The 14,905-nt window shown below is 45.6% G+C and overlaps 2 protein-coding genes across 9 annotated transcripts in view; one reads left to right on the top strand and one right to left on the bottom strand.

The window, feature by feature from the left end:
* The window catches only part of MYO3A (myosin IIIA), a 299,867-nt gene that overhangs the window by 27,684 nt on the left and 257,278 nt on the right, over positions 1-14,905 (bottom strand). For all 8 annotated transcript variants that reach the window (XR_007354926.2, XM_048837824.2, XM_048837826.2 and 5 more), the window contains 4 exons: positions 14,412-14,498; positions 11,721-11,844; positions 8,173-9,130; positions 6,999-7,137 (listed from right to left, as the gene is read on the bottom strand). Coding sequence is in view for 7 of the 8 variants with exons in the window: in XM_048837824.2 (XP_048693781.2) it covers positions 6,999-7,137; positions 8,173-9,130; positions 11,721-11,844; positions 14,412-14,498 (1,308 nt within the window). In the remaining variant the exon portion in view is untranslated. The remainder of the gene's footprint in view (positions 1-6,998; positions 7,138-8,172; positions 9,131-11,720; positions 11,845-14,411; positions 14,499-14,905) is intronic.
* Positions 101-5,823, top strand: LOC142071256 (uncharacterized). Its single transcript, XM_075126156.1, has 3 exons — positions 101-1,041; positions 1,430-1,889; positions 5,706-5,823. Exons 1-3 carry the CDS (start codon positions 462-464, stop codon positions 5,821-5,823), a joined length of 1,158 nt encoding a protein of 385 aa, XP_074982257.1. The 5' UTR covers positions 101-461.

Here is a 14,905-nt window from a genome sequence, read left to right as displayed (position 1 = left end):
ATTGGGATGATTTAATTGGGGATTGGTCCTGCTTTGAGCAGGGGGTTGGACTAGATGACCTCCTGAGGTCCCTTCCAACCCTGATATTCTATGATTCTATTCTATGCCCTGGTCTACACTAGGACTTTAGATCGAATTTAGCAGCGTTAAATCGATTTAAACCTGCACCCGTCCACACAATGAAGCCCTTTATTTCGACTTAAAGGGCTCTTAAAATCGATTTCCTTACTCCACCCCTGACAAGTGGATTAGCGCTTAAATCGACGTTGCCGGCTCGAATTTGGGGTACTGTGGACACAATTCGATGGTATTGGCCTCCGGGAGCTATCCCAGAGTGCTCCATTCTGACCGCTCTGGACAGCGCTCTCAACTCAGATGCACTGGCCAGGTAGACAGGAAAAGAACCGCGAACTTTTGAATCTCATTTCCTGTTTGGCCAGCGTGGCAAGCTGCAGGTGACCATGCAGAGCTCATCAGCAGAGGTGACCATGATGGAGTCCCAGAATCGCAAAAGAGCTCCAGCATGGACTGAACGGGAGGTACGGGATCTGATCGCTGTTTGGGGAGAGGAATCCGTGCTATCAGAACTCCGTTCCAGTTTTCGAAATGCCAAAACCTTTCTGAAAATCTCCCAGGGCATGAAGGACAGAGGCCATAACAGGGACCCGAAGCAGTGCCGCGTGAAACTGAAGGAGCTGAGGCAAGCCTACCAGAAAACCAGAGAGGCGAACGGCCGCTCTGGGTCAGAGCCCCAAACATGCCGCTTCTATGATGAGCTGCATGCCATTTTAGGGGGTTCAGCCACCACTACCCCAGCCGTGTTGTTTGACTCCTTCAATGGAGATGGAGGCAATACAGAAGTAGGTTTTGGGGACGAAGAAGATGATGAGGAGGAGGTTGTAGATAGCTCACAGCAAGCAAGCGGAGAAACCGGTTTTCCCGACAGCCAGGAACTGTTTCTCACCCTAGACCTGGAGCCAGTACCCCCCGAACCCACCCAAGGCTGCCTCCTGGACTCAGCAGGCGGAGAAGGGACCTCTGGTGAGTGTACCTTTTAAAATGCTATACATGGTTTAAAAGCAAGCATGTGAAAGGATTACTTTGCCCTGGCATTTGCGGTTCTGCCTTTGCAAAAGGTTTCTGGGGAGGGCAGCCTTATTTCGTCCTTCATGGTAGGACACTTTACCACTCCAGGCCAGCAACACGTACTGGGGAATCACTGTAGAACAAAGCATTGCAGTGTATGTTTGCTGGCATTCAACCAAAATCCGTTCACGCGGTGGGAGGAGGCAAAATGCGACCTTGTAACGAAAGCACATGTGCTATGTATGTAATGTTAACTTTCAAGGTTTACCCTGAAAGAGTGTAGCCACTGTTTTATAAAATGTGTCTTTTTAAATACCGCTGTCCCTTTTTTTTTCTCCACCAGCTGCATGTGTTTCAATGATCACAGGATCTTCTCCTTCCCAGAGGCTAGTGAAGCTTAGAAAGAAAAAAAAACGCACTCGCGATGAAATGTTCTCCGAGCTCATGCTGTCCTCCCACACTGACAGAGCACAGACGAATGCGTGGAGGCAAATAATGTCAGAGTGCAGGAAAGCACAAAATGACCGGGAGGAGAGGTGGAGGGCTGAAGAGAGTAAGTGGCGGGCTGAAGAGAGTAAGTGGCGGGCTGAAGACAGGGCTGAAGCTCAAAGGTGGCGGCAGCGTGATGAGAGGAGGCAGGATTCAATGCTGAGGCTGCTGCAGGACCAAACCAGTATGCTCCAGTGTATGGTTGAGCTGCAGCAAAGGCAGCTGGAGCACAGACTGCCACTGCAGCCCCTCTGTAACCAACCGCCCTCCTCCCCAAGTTCCATAGCCTCCTCACCCAGACGCCCAAGAACACGGTGGGGAGGCCTCCGGCCAACCAGCCACTCCCCCACAGAGGATTGCCCAAAAAAAAGAAGGCTGTCATTCAATAAATTTTAAAGTTGTAAACTTTTAAAGTGCTGTGCTTAAAGTGCTGTGTGGCATTTTCCTTCCCTCCTCCACCACCCCTCCTGGGATACCTTGGTAGTCATCCCCCTATTTGTGTGATGAATGAATAACGAATGCATGACTGTGAAGCAGCAATGACTTTATTGGCTCTGCAAGCAATGATTAAAGGGAGGAGGGGAGGGTGGTTAGCTTACAGGGAAGTAGAGTGAACCAAGGGGCGGGGGGGTTCATCAAGGAGAAACAAACAGAACTTTTACACCGTAGCCTGGCCAGTCATGAAACTGTTTTTCAAAGCTTCTCTGATGCGTACCGCGCCCTCCTGTGCTCTTCTAACCGCCCTGGTGTCTGGCTGCGCGTAACCAGCAGCCAGGCGATTTGCCTCAACCTCCCACCCCGCCATAAACGTCTCCCCCTTACTCTCACAGATATTGTGGAGCACACAGCAAGCAGTAATAACAGTGGGAATATTGGTTTCGCTGAGGTCTAAGCGAGTCAATAAACTGCGCCAGCGCGCCTTTAAACGTCCAAATGCACATTCTACCACCATTCTGCACTTGCTCAGCCTGTAGTTGAACAGCTCCTGACCACTGTCCAGGCTGCCTGTGTACGGCTTCATGAGCCATGGCATTAAGGGGTAGGCTGGGTCCCCAAGGATACATATAGGCATTTCAACATCCCCAACAGTTATTTTCTGGTCTGGGAATAAAGTCCCTTCCTGCAGCTTTTGAAACAGACCAGAGTTCCTGAAGATGCGAGCATCATGCACCTTTCCCGGCCATCCCACGTTGATGTTGGTGAAACGTCCCTTGTGATCCACCAGAGCTTGCAGCACTATTGAAAAGTACCCCTTGCGGTTTATGTACTCGGCGGCTTGGTGCTCCGGTGCCAAGATAGGGATATGGGTTCCATCTATAGCCCCACCACAGTTAGGGAATCCCATTGCAGCAAAGCCATCCACTATGACCTGCACATTTCCCAGGGTCACTACCCTTGATATCAGCAGATCTTTGATTGCGTGGGCTACTTGCATCACAGCAGCCCCCACAGTAGATTTGCCCACTCCAAATTGATTCCCAACTGACCGGTAGCTGTCTGGCGTTGCAAGCTTCCACAGGGCTATCGCCACTCGCTTCTCAACTGTGAGGGCTGCTCTCATCTTGGTATTCATGCGCTTCAGGACAGGGGAAAGCAAGTCACAAAGTTCCATGAAAGTGCCCTTACGCATGCGAAAGTTTCGCAGCCACTGGGAATCGTCCCAGACCTGCAACACTATGCGGTCCCACCAGTCTGTGCTTGTTTCCCGAGCCCAGAATCGGCGTTCCACAGCATGAACCTGCCCCATTAGCACCATGATGCATGCATTGGCAGGGCCCATGCTTTCAGAGAAATCTGTGTCCATGTCCTGATCACTCACGGGACCGCGCTGACGTCGCCTCCTCGCCCGGTATCGCGTTGCCATGTTCTGGTGCTGCATATACTGCTGAATAATGCGTGTGGTGGTTAATGTGCTCCTAATTGCCAAAGTGAGCTGAGCGGGCTCCATGCTTGCCGTGGTATGGCGTCCGCACAGAAAAAAGGCGCGGAACGATTGTCTGCCGTTGCTCTGACGGAGGGAGGGGCGACTGACGACACGGCTTACAGGGTTGGCTTCAGGGAGCTAAAATCAACAAAGGGGGTGCCTGTACATCAAGGAGTATTTCAGGCAGGACTGCACGGAGGGTTCCAATAAGAAATGGTGCACCTAAGTTATCGTTGTTATTGGAACAAGGAGGTTAGCCTGGCCTCTGATTGATACATGGCTAGATTTACCTCGCTGCACCTTCTCTGTGAGTGACTGCAGTGTGACCTAGAGGAATGAGTCCCCTAGACAGGGGAGGAGGCAAATGAGTACAAAACAAATCTGGTCTATTTCTTGTTTTGACCCACTCCATCTATCTTTTACATCTTTGGCTGGCAGCAGACGGTGCAGAAGGACTGCATGCCATCCACATCTCATGGCTGCTTGGCAGAAGATGGTACAGTACGCCTGCTAGCCATCCCCATCTCTTGCCTGCCTGGCAGAAGATGGTGCAATACGACTGCTAGCAATCCTCATCTCTTGCCTGCCTGGCAGAAGATGGTACAGTACGACTGCTAGCAGTCCGTATCGCCTGCCTGCTCACCATAAGACGGTTCAATAGGACTGACTGCAGGACTAAAGAGAATGACCTGGTCAAGTCACTCCAAATTTAGTCCCTGCGCCCATGTCTGCCCAGGCGCTCCCAGCCGACGCGGCCAGGAGCACCTCGGACACGATGAGGACGACTACCAATCGTATTGCACCGTCTGCTGCCAGAAGGCAAGGGGTTGCTGCTACTGTGCAGCAAAGCCGTACCGCGTCTGCCAGCACCCAGGAGACATAGGGTGACGGTTACCTGAGCGGGCTCCATGCTTACTGTGGTATGGCGTCTGCACAGGTAACTCAGGAAAAAAGGCGCGAAATGATTGTCTGCCCTTGCTTTCACGGAGGGAGGGAGGGAACGGGGGCCTGACGACACGTACCCAGAACCACCCGCGACAATGTTTTAGCCCCATCAGAGCGCTCCATTGTGACTGCTCTGGACAGCACTCTCAGATGCCCGATTGTTTGCCATTGCTCTGACGCTGGGAGGGGCGCTTACAGGGTTGGCTTCAGGGAGCTAAAATCAACAAAGGGGGTGGCTTTACATCAAGGAGTATTTCAGGCAGGACTTCACAGAGGGTTCCAATAAGAAATGGTGCACCTAAGTTATTGTCCTTATTGGAGCAAGAAGGTTAGCCTGGCCTCTGATTGATACATGGCTAGATTTACCTCGCTGCACCTTGACTGCAGTGTGATCTAGAAGAATGAGTCCCCTAGACAGGGGAGGGGGGGGAAGCAAATGAGTACAAAACAAATCTGGTCTATTTCTTGTTTTGACCCACTCCATCTATCTTTTACATCTTTGGCTGGCAGCAGACGGACTGCATGCCATCCACATCTCATGACTGCTCGGCAGAAGATGGTACAGCACGACTGCTAGCAGTCCGTATCGCCTGCCCGCTCACCATAAGACGGTTCAATAGGACTGACTGCAGGACTAAAGAGAATGACCTGGTCAAGTCACTCCAAATTTAGTCCCTGTGCCCATGTCTGCCCAGGCGCTCCTGATCGACCTCACAGAGGCGACCAGGAGCACCTCAGACATGACGATGACGGCTACCAGTCGTACTGTACCGTCTGCTGCCACAAGGCAAGGGGTTGCTGCTACTGTGTAGCAATGCCGTACCGCGTCTGCCAGCACCCAGGAGACATAGGGTGACGGTTACCTGAGCGGGCTCCATGCTTGCCATGGTATGGCGTCTGCACAGGTAACTCAGGAAAAAAGGCGCGAAATGATTGTCTGCCCTTGCTTTCACGGGGGGAGGGAGGGAACGGGAGGCTGACGATATGTACCCAGAACCACCCGCGACAATGTTTTAGCCCCATCAGGCATTGGGATCTCAACCCAGAATTCCAATGGGCAGCGGAGACTGCGGGAACTGTGGGATAGCTACCCACAGTGCAACGCTCCGGAAGTCGACGCTTGCCTCGGTACTGTGGAAGCGCTCCGCCGAGTTAATGCACTTAATGCACTTAGAGCATTTACTGTGGGGACACACACACTCGAATTTATAAAACCGATTTCTAAAAAACCGACTTCTATAAATTCGACCTTATTCCGTAGTGTAGACATACCCTATGATTCTATTGGCAACAAGTTTGGTAGGGGTAACTTTGTAGATGTAATAGACTTTGCTGAGGCTTTTGATTTAGTACCACATGACATTATGATTAAAAATTAGCACTATACAATCTCAACAGAGCACATGATAAATGGATTAGGAACTGGCTAGCTGACTGCTCGCAAATCTCAATGAAGAATCATCATTGAATGGGAGAATCCACAGGGATCGATTCTAGGCCTGACAATATTCAACATTTTTATCAATGATTCTGGAAGTAAATGTAAAATAACTGCTGATAAATTCATACAGAGTGAGCTAGATCACCTGGTAGCTGAGCTCATTCCACAAATATACATGAACATAATCAAATGTAAGGTCGTACATCTAGGAACAAGGAAGGGAGGTCATACTTACAGAATGGGGGACTATCTCCTGGAAAGTTGTGACTCTTGTAAAGGATTTAAAGGTCATAGTGGACAACATGAGATCCCAGTGTGATCATAGAATAACAGGGTTGGAAGGCACCTCAGGAGGTCATCTAGTCCAACCCCCAACTGATTCAGGTGATGCTGAGGCAAAAAGGGCTAGTGTGATCCTTGGATGTATGAACAGGGGAGTAGGAACTGATTTTACCTCTGGGTATAGCATTGGGGAGACTGATACTGGAATAAAGCAACTAGTTCTGGTGTCCACATTTTTAAAAGGACGTTGAAAAATTGGAGAGGAAACAGAGAAGAGCCACAAAAATGAGTCGAGAGCTGGAGAAAATGCCCTACAGTGATGAAGACTTCTACCTGTTTAGTTTATCAGAAAGAAGATCAGGAGTTGACTTGATCATGGTGTGTAAGTACCTTAAATGGGGAGAAAATACTGGGTACTAAAGGGCTATGTAATCTAGCAGAGAAAGGCATCACAAGAGCAAGAGGCTGGAAGCTGATGCCAGACAAATGCTCATTAGAAACAAGGCACTTATTTTTAACAGCGAAGGTGACCACTGGAACAAACTACCAAGGGAAGTGATGGATTCTCCATCTCCTGACATCATCACATCAAAACTGGATACCTTTCTGGAAGATGCTTTGGTCAAATACAGGTTATTGGGCTCAATGCTGGGGAAATGGGGCAAAATTTTATGGCCTGTGTTATACTGGAGGTCTAAATAGATGATCTAGTGGTCCCTTCCAGCCTTAAAATCTAGGACTATGAATCCTTGTCATGGAACCCCCTGTGGCTGCAAGACTTGCCCCTGAGTGACATTAATGTTATTGATAAACATGGAGGTTGACTATTACCTGATTGACACACATGAGGAGAAAGATGGCCATTTGTTTGTTTATCTTTGGACAGCATCATGGGCCTCAGCTGATGCGACAAAATCATTTCATTCAACTTTTGCTGCAGAACCAAATAGCCTTCGGACAATTTTGATATCTAAAAAAAAAAAATAAAAAAAATAATAATACAAGAGAGAGATCTCCATGTTTCCAGGTAAATCAAGGGTGAAAAACTGCAGATTGGACAATACGGTAAACAGAGATTGGACAAACTGCTTCTATGCAGTACACTTCTTTTTTGAAAGCATGAAATAATTCCATCACAGCACTGTGACAAACACTGCATATGTAATAATAACTGATCCTGCAAACTGCTCCGTAGAAGCTCACGTCTGTGTCCAGGCAGAGCCCCCTAGAAGTCAATGAGAGCAAGGTTCCAACTGTGCAGAGCATGCACTAGGAACAGGAATGATAACCTTACTCAGCAAGGTGTTTACGCATGTGCATAACTTCAAGCAGGCGAGTAAGGACTTCACTACTCTGCTGAGTCAGGGCCTTAGCTGACAAATGTCAGCATTTCAAAAAAACACTTATCTTGACTGAAGCTTCTGGTTTTAGGTTAAAATGGACAATGCCCACCCCCAACCCTGACAATCTCTCCACTTGTAGTGCAAATTGTAGATTTTTTTTATAAAATATCCTTTAAAATGCCTGAATTTTAGAGAGTGAAATCTTGGTCTCACTGAAATCAACAGGAGCTTTGCCATTAAATTCCACAGGGCCAGGAGTTCATCCACAACATTTTCAGTGAAATGTATTCGTGTCAAACTATGCTGCTTCACTGAAGCCGAAACATTTTGTGGCAATCTAGCGATTTCAGTGACGTTTTCAACAGGAGTTTGATTTTCCTAAAAACCTGCCAAGCTTCAGAATAAATTAATATCAGAATCTGTATAAACCCAAATCTTCAATTCCTGACCAGTGATTTAAATGCACAGAATAAAGTGATTAAAATGTTACTTACTGACTGGCCTGAACAGAATGCCCCTTATTCCAGTTAATTTCGGTGTTTTGTATGTTATGAAGTAGTATGAGTCAGAGCATCCATTTTCAGTGAGCTATCCTTTAATGCATTATTCTTAGCACATTTCCTACAGTTATCAAGAAATATTTAGCTTAATAAGCTTCTTACCTGTCTTGAAAAGGCTGCGAAATCACAAGCCTCTTTTGCTGAGCCATCCTTTAGATTCTTATGGCCCTCGGCCTGAGTATTAGACCTTTCTCTATCTTTTGTTGTCTTTGAATCATTATTTTGAGTATGTGCTACTTCAGTTGGCTCTCTACTAGCTATCTCTTGACTTTTAGAAGGTAATTTCCCTTCTTTTCTGAGCTGACCCCTTCTTCTGTAACCTCGATAATTGCTCTGAATTACCACTGCTGCCTTATCTTTGTCTTCTGAACCTTGTTTTTCTGGCTCAACTTGCTTCTGTGAGCCTCTTACTGAGTCTTTCCTTATACTTCCTTTATTTTCACCCGGTATTATCCCTTCCTGTGTCAGATGTTTTCTCTCCAAGTGACTGTCATACTTATTCTGAACAACAACAGACAGTTGGTTTTGCTCAACTGTGCTGATTGTTTCTTGATGAGTCAGATCTCGGAGGCCTAGTTCTGTCATTTTTTTAGATGGCTGCTTTAAAGAGACCTCTTTTTCCTTTGGATGCTGCCGTGGAGGGTTTTGTTTCATAGAAGCACTCTCTCTTCTTGGAGGCATTTTCCTTTTTTCCTCTAGGTTTTTTCTGTCTGAGTGTCCAGGGTAGCTGCTCTGACTGAAAGTAGCTGCCTTATCTTTTCTGTCTGTTTCAGCCTCAGCTTCCTGCACTACATTTTGAACTGGTTTTACTTCTGGTTTGAAGTTTTCCACTGGAGAAGACACTTGGTCTGCTAGTTTTCTGTGTTGCTCCTTTATTTTTTTACGCTCTCTGTAGCCTCTGTAGTTACTCTGAACAATAACAGCTGCTTCCTCTTCAGCTGGAGAAGGAGAGTTTGTCATTACAGCTGGGTCTTCTTCATTGTCTTGAGGTTGCTCATCTTTTTCTTTTTCAATTATGGAAGCTGCATTTTCAGTTTGTTCTTTCTTCAGAAGTGATTCCCTGGGTGAGACATATTGCATTTGGGAAATATTATAGCAGACAGATTACCTCCTTACAATTTCCCGCAGCAATGTTTGTATACTAAACGACAATTTGATCAATCAAAAATGAAAATAAAACCGCTAGAGCATCTAGCACAGATTAGGAATGGGGAATGAATATACATATTTGTGAACATGAATGATATTCTACGTCTGGAAGAATATCCTTGACAAATGGCCCAAGGGCAATGAGGGTGGCAATCTGGATGATAAAAGAGCAGGAGGTAAAGGTTACAGAAAAAATCCACTGACAGTGTACAGATAGTAAAAGAAGACAGGTATTTTCCTGCAGTGTCCAAAAACCTCAGTAATTCACACAGTCCAAAACCCATCCCCCAAAAGGGAAAACACTGCCCAAATAACAATGCAAAAAGAATGTTCGTGGATTTGGATCCAGGTCATAAAACTTCATATGAAAATACTCCCTGACACCAGGGGAATAACTGGCACACCACTTGGGCCTTCTATGTCACCATCAGCTGAGGTTAAATGCCAAGCCAGGTCTTTCACCCAGTTCAACCCACTACCACTTGAAAGAGCTCCTGCAGTCCTTCCAAAGCTCCTTTCTATCTACCTTAGGTACTTATGTAGCTCCCCATTACCATAATAGCTGAGTGTCTCCCAATTTTTAATGCATTTGTCCTTACAATACCCCATTTTACAAATGGGGAACTAGGGTACAGAGAGACTAAGCAACTTGCCCAGGTCAAACAAGAAGTCTGTGATGGAGCAGGGAATTAAACTCGAGTCTTCTAAGTCCCAGGACAACACACTAACCACATCCTTCCACTCTTTCACTTTCTTTACTGTCTGTGAATGGTTTCCCTAATGGTTTCCTTCTCCTATGGGTAAGGCTACCAAACCTTTCTAGTGCTACCTCCCACTAGGCTCACTCATAATCACACCCCAAAAGCAAAGCCTAAAAATGTAAAAAAGAAGTAGATTTCTCAGAGGGGCATTTCAGAGGATGAATGCCTACTCGGCTGAGTTACACTGAGCAGGCCCAGAACAGCCTGTGAAAATACTGATCATTCAACATAGCGCACCGGGAAAGAGTCCTGAACTACTTTCATGAACAGAGTCTGTTTTATTGTTGTATACCCATCTCAACATATGGATAAAAGGAAGTTTCCATGTTTCGGATTGTCAATTTCTTTTTACTTTTATTTGATTCAGACAAGAGGTGTATGCAATATATAGAAATGTCTCAAGAAGAGCTATTCCAAACACAGACCAGGACCCATCATTAGTATCAGTTTATATTAAAATCACAGGTGGACAAAATATTGCCAACTAATTCCTTTTTTACCCCATATTTGCCTCTTCTCTCCTGAGGTCACAAAACTTAAGAAAAATGTTTAGTGCCATCTTTTAAAATAAGCAAACAAACTATACTCCTGGGGGAATTGTGTGTCACTGCGCGTGCACAGAATTCATGTCCCCTGCAGATTTCTTTACTTCCCTGCAGAAAAATGTCTTCTGATGGGGAAGCAAAGGGAAGCCGCAAAAGTAGTGACATGCTCCTCCCTGGCAGTTCAGGCAGGTCAGTTTGGGTGCCTGGAGCAGCTGGTAGGAACATAAATCACCACCGGGGGGGGGGAAGGGGGAATGGGCACTCCTGTGTGTGTGTGTGTGTGTGAGAGAGAGAGAGAGAGAGAGAGAGAGAGACAGACACTCTGTCCCACTCGCTCACTATTGCAGCACATTCAGTGTGGAAGGCCAAGGCTTCAGGGTGTTTCTGAGGAGGTAGGAGTGGGACAGGCTCTGTCCCCTCAAGCAGAGCATAATGTATACTCTTGAGGGAATTCTGTGCCACTGCACAGTGCAGAATTTTGCAGAAATTAACATGTGTGCAGAATTTCTTTTCCCCCACAGAAATGGGCTGCAGTGCTACTAACTGCCACTAGGAGCCACACATAGAAGACACTGCTGGGGGGAGGGAGAGGGAGCTAGAGGGTTCTTGGAAGCTGCAGTTCCCAGCATGCCCCGAGGGAAAGAGAGGGCAGCATGCAAGAAACTCCATGCAAGTCTGGTACTGAGCATCAGACTGTTTCTCCCTCTGGATCCTTGGGCTCTGGGGGGGGGGAGAGTGCGGATATCTGGGTTGGGGGGCCCACGTGGCTGGGCTCTGCGGGGGAGGAGGGATTGTGGTTATCTGGTCCCACAGCTGGGCTCTGGGGTCGGGGAGAGGAGGGCAGAGAAACAGGAACTGGGATGTCATAGTGGTTTCTTTCACTCTCTACTCCTGGGGGAATTTTTGTGTGTGTCTGTATTGTTACAGACATACTTGCTGACAGGTATTTTGAAATAAATTACCAAAATAGTTGAAACTGGCGCGATTATGTAGTGTTATTTTGACAAATAAAATTTGTAGAATTTTAAAATATTGTGCGCAGAATTTTAATTTTTTTTGCCCCCAGGAGTAAAACTATTTGTGCTACACAGAGCATCCAATTCTGCTTCATTTCCAGAGTATATTGCTGATTTCTGACAGTGTTTACTGAAGCAGGAGATATATAAGTGACACAGTAGAAGGAAACGATTGCTACCTTTTCTTTTTGAAGCTTTTCCTCTCCCTATATCCTCTGTAGTGAGATTGAATTGTTGTTGCTGCTTTGTTCATTGCATCTGTTATTTCTTTCCTTTTCTTTCTGATTAAGTATCCTCTTGCAACTGATACAAATTACAGTACAATTCCATTTTAGACAACACCCAAGCTGTATTTAAAACTTTTAACAGAGTTAAATAACAACAATACAGAGTTAAATAAAAAAAAAGCTGCAGAAGACAGGAACCAGGTATTACAAGCAAGGTGGGGAAAGCTGTTTTCAAGTGAGATTTTAAATGTGATGGCAAGTCAGTGAAGTGGTGGGATACAGGAAGTTTATTGAGATGACAGAAGCTACAGAGGAGAATGGTCTCACACCTGCAGTGGTGAGATTATATGAAGGATCATAGAAGGAGGCAAGAAGAACTAGGGCATGGGGTAGGGAATGGAAAAAGCCAAACTGAGAATTGATATGTAAAGTGGTGTAAATTAGACTCCCCAGCACACATTTACTGATGTGTAAGTGAGTATAATGGGTTACAAGACGGTGTGAATTACATTCCAAGGAGCCAAATTTCAGGTAGGGGTGGCCTATCTGACTTATTCATACACCCCTGTTAGCTGACTTTCTTGCTGCATTCCTCTCTCCCAGCCCCTCAGACTGTGAGCTACATCAAGGTGCACTCCAGTAGATGCACTGGGCCAGACTCAGAAGTGCTGTGTAATGGAGACAAATTATAGGTTTAAAAGTGGGTGTGAGTCTAAGGGGGTACAGCGTACTCTAGAAAGGAATATAAATGGATTTAACATGCACTTTTGGGGGGCCCCAAAGACAGTGGAAATTACATGAACTTAGATTCTTCCTAGAATTTCTTAGGCTTTGTCTACACTAGCACTTTTGCTGGTAAATCTTTTTTAGTCTGGGGTATGAAGAAACCACCCCCCGACCAAGATAAGTTTCACCAACAAAAGCGCCAGTGTGGACAGTACTATGTCAGCGGGAAATGCTCTCCCACAGACATAGCTACTGCCGCTTGTTGGGGGTGGTTTAATTACGCTGGTGGGAGAGCTCTCTCCCGTTGGCATAGAGCGGCTACACAGGAGACCTTACAGCGGTGCAGCTGCAGGGATACAACTGTGCTGCTGTAAGGTCTGTAGTGTAGACATAGCCTTACACTTTCTGGGCCTGATTCTCCTCTCACTTACATAGGTTCAAATCAGGAGTAACTCCACTGAAGTCAAAGGAGTTATACCAGTGTAAATATCAGTGTGGACAGCATCTGATCTGTTAGCTTCACCTGTGAAGTTGGCCCAGATCGTTGAGGTAGGATGGAGCATGTCCAAGGATGGTTATCAAAACAAGGATGGCAGTTTTGAACTGGGTTTTGAAAGAAATGGGGAGCAGAGCCACTAAAACTGTGTGAGAAAGGAAAGAAAATCATATGATTTTGCTTCTTTTATGCTGAAGGAAGTTGAGCTGAAGCCACACGTCAGGCAGAGAGAGTGGACACAAAGGAGAATTAAAGATATCATAAGATACAGTGCAGTGGTTATTCAACATGAACAAGCTGTTGCCACATTGTAGTGTTTGAGATTCTCTCGGCTGAGGAGGTAATCAGGGCATCTCAGATATCATCATGTTGGTAAATATTGACTTTCAATGGTGACCTCTTTGGATTTGATTCTGCTCTCAGACCAGTTTTACACTGGTAAAATTCCATTGACTGCAATTGAGTTACTCCTATACACCACATGAGATCAGTATCAGGTTGTATACATACAAGTGATGGTTATCAAAATGACCAAGAAGGACAGGGTAGATAGAAAAAAGCAAAGGATCAAGAATTGAATCTTGGGAGATGTCACAGCAGCGATGTCTTGGCACAGAGGAAGAGAAGGAACATTTTGGTAGGTAGGAACACAGCCATGACAGAAGACAACCAGAGATATATGCATAGATAAAGATAAGACTCTTCTCTAAAGTAAATGTTATCTAATACGTAACAAACATACACAAAAATGTAAACAATATATACAAGAGCAAACAGACATATATATATATATAAAAGAAAAGGAGTACTTGTGGCACCTTAGAGACTAACCAATTTATTTGAGCATGAGCTTTCGTGAGCTACAGCTCACGGCTGTTACTCTGAAACCTATATATATATATTAAATTTAAGCAGATATATAGTGTGCACAGAGGTGAAAGTGGGCCGGTACGACGTACAGGTAAGAAGTGGCCGCCAGTATGGGCCCGTACACAGCCGCCCCAGGGCCCGGCAATTTAAAAGGGCCCAGGGCTCCTGGCCGCTGCTACCGTGGCAGCAACCAGAGTCCCGGGCCCTTCAAATCACTGCCAGAGCCCTGGGCTGCACAGGCCGGGCAGCGCAGAAAGGCTGGCTGGGGGAGGCTGACCCTCCAGCCCCGTCCCTTCCGCAGGCCCAGAGCTGGGACCCCGTAATGGTAAGCCTTTTACGTTACTTTCACCCCGGAGTGTGTATACATATATACTGTATATATACACTATTTACCAGCAGAGATATGTGCATCAGATCCTCGGTGCAATCTGATGTAGCTCCACTGCAGTCACTGTAGCTTTGTAGCAGCTGAGGGTCTGGCCCAGTACGTTGTGTATAAGCCGATATATAAAATCAGTGTATTAAAAGTCTAAAAAGCTAACACTCCATACCTGCTTGAAGTCTGGTAATAAATGTTTCCATTTTGTATTGATTTTTTCCATTTTCATATTCTTTACGAGCAACAAAGCCCCTGTAAACTAAAAAGAGGTAGGAAAATTTAAGCTCATCCATTAGGCAATATAGAAAAATGTGAAAATAAAGAATTCTGCAAGCAGTTATGGCATCAGAATTAAAGTATTCAAAAATATTATTTGTCCAGGATGTTTCTACAAAGAAACACACTTTTGAGTTGTCAGTCAGGTTTCCAAATTTATGACAAGGAAGCACAAACTGTATAAAATATGTAACATCTGGATCCTCCAGATCATATTGTAATTATGGAATCAATTAGTACATAAAAATGCAGATGTTGGAACTTCCAAGAGGATGATGCTCAAAGTTATGCTAAAAAGAGGCTGTTCAATTGGCGATTTCTCAATCAATAGCTTATTTAGTTTTATTATCCAAGGTGCTTAATTATGCATTAATTTTTCACTGGTATATT

Source organism: Caretta caretta, chromosome 2, assembly GCF_965140235.1.
Source record: "Caretta caretta isolate rCarCar2 chromosome 2, rCarCar1.hap1, whole genome shotgun sequence".
Taxonomy (NCBI): Eukaryota; Metazoa; Chordata; order Testudines; family Cheloniidae; genus Caretta; species Caretta caretta.
This window is presented reverse-complemented; position numbering and strand designations above follow the sequence as displayed.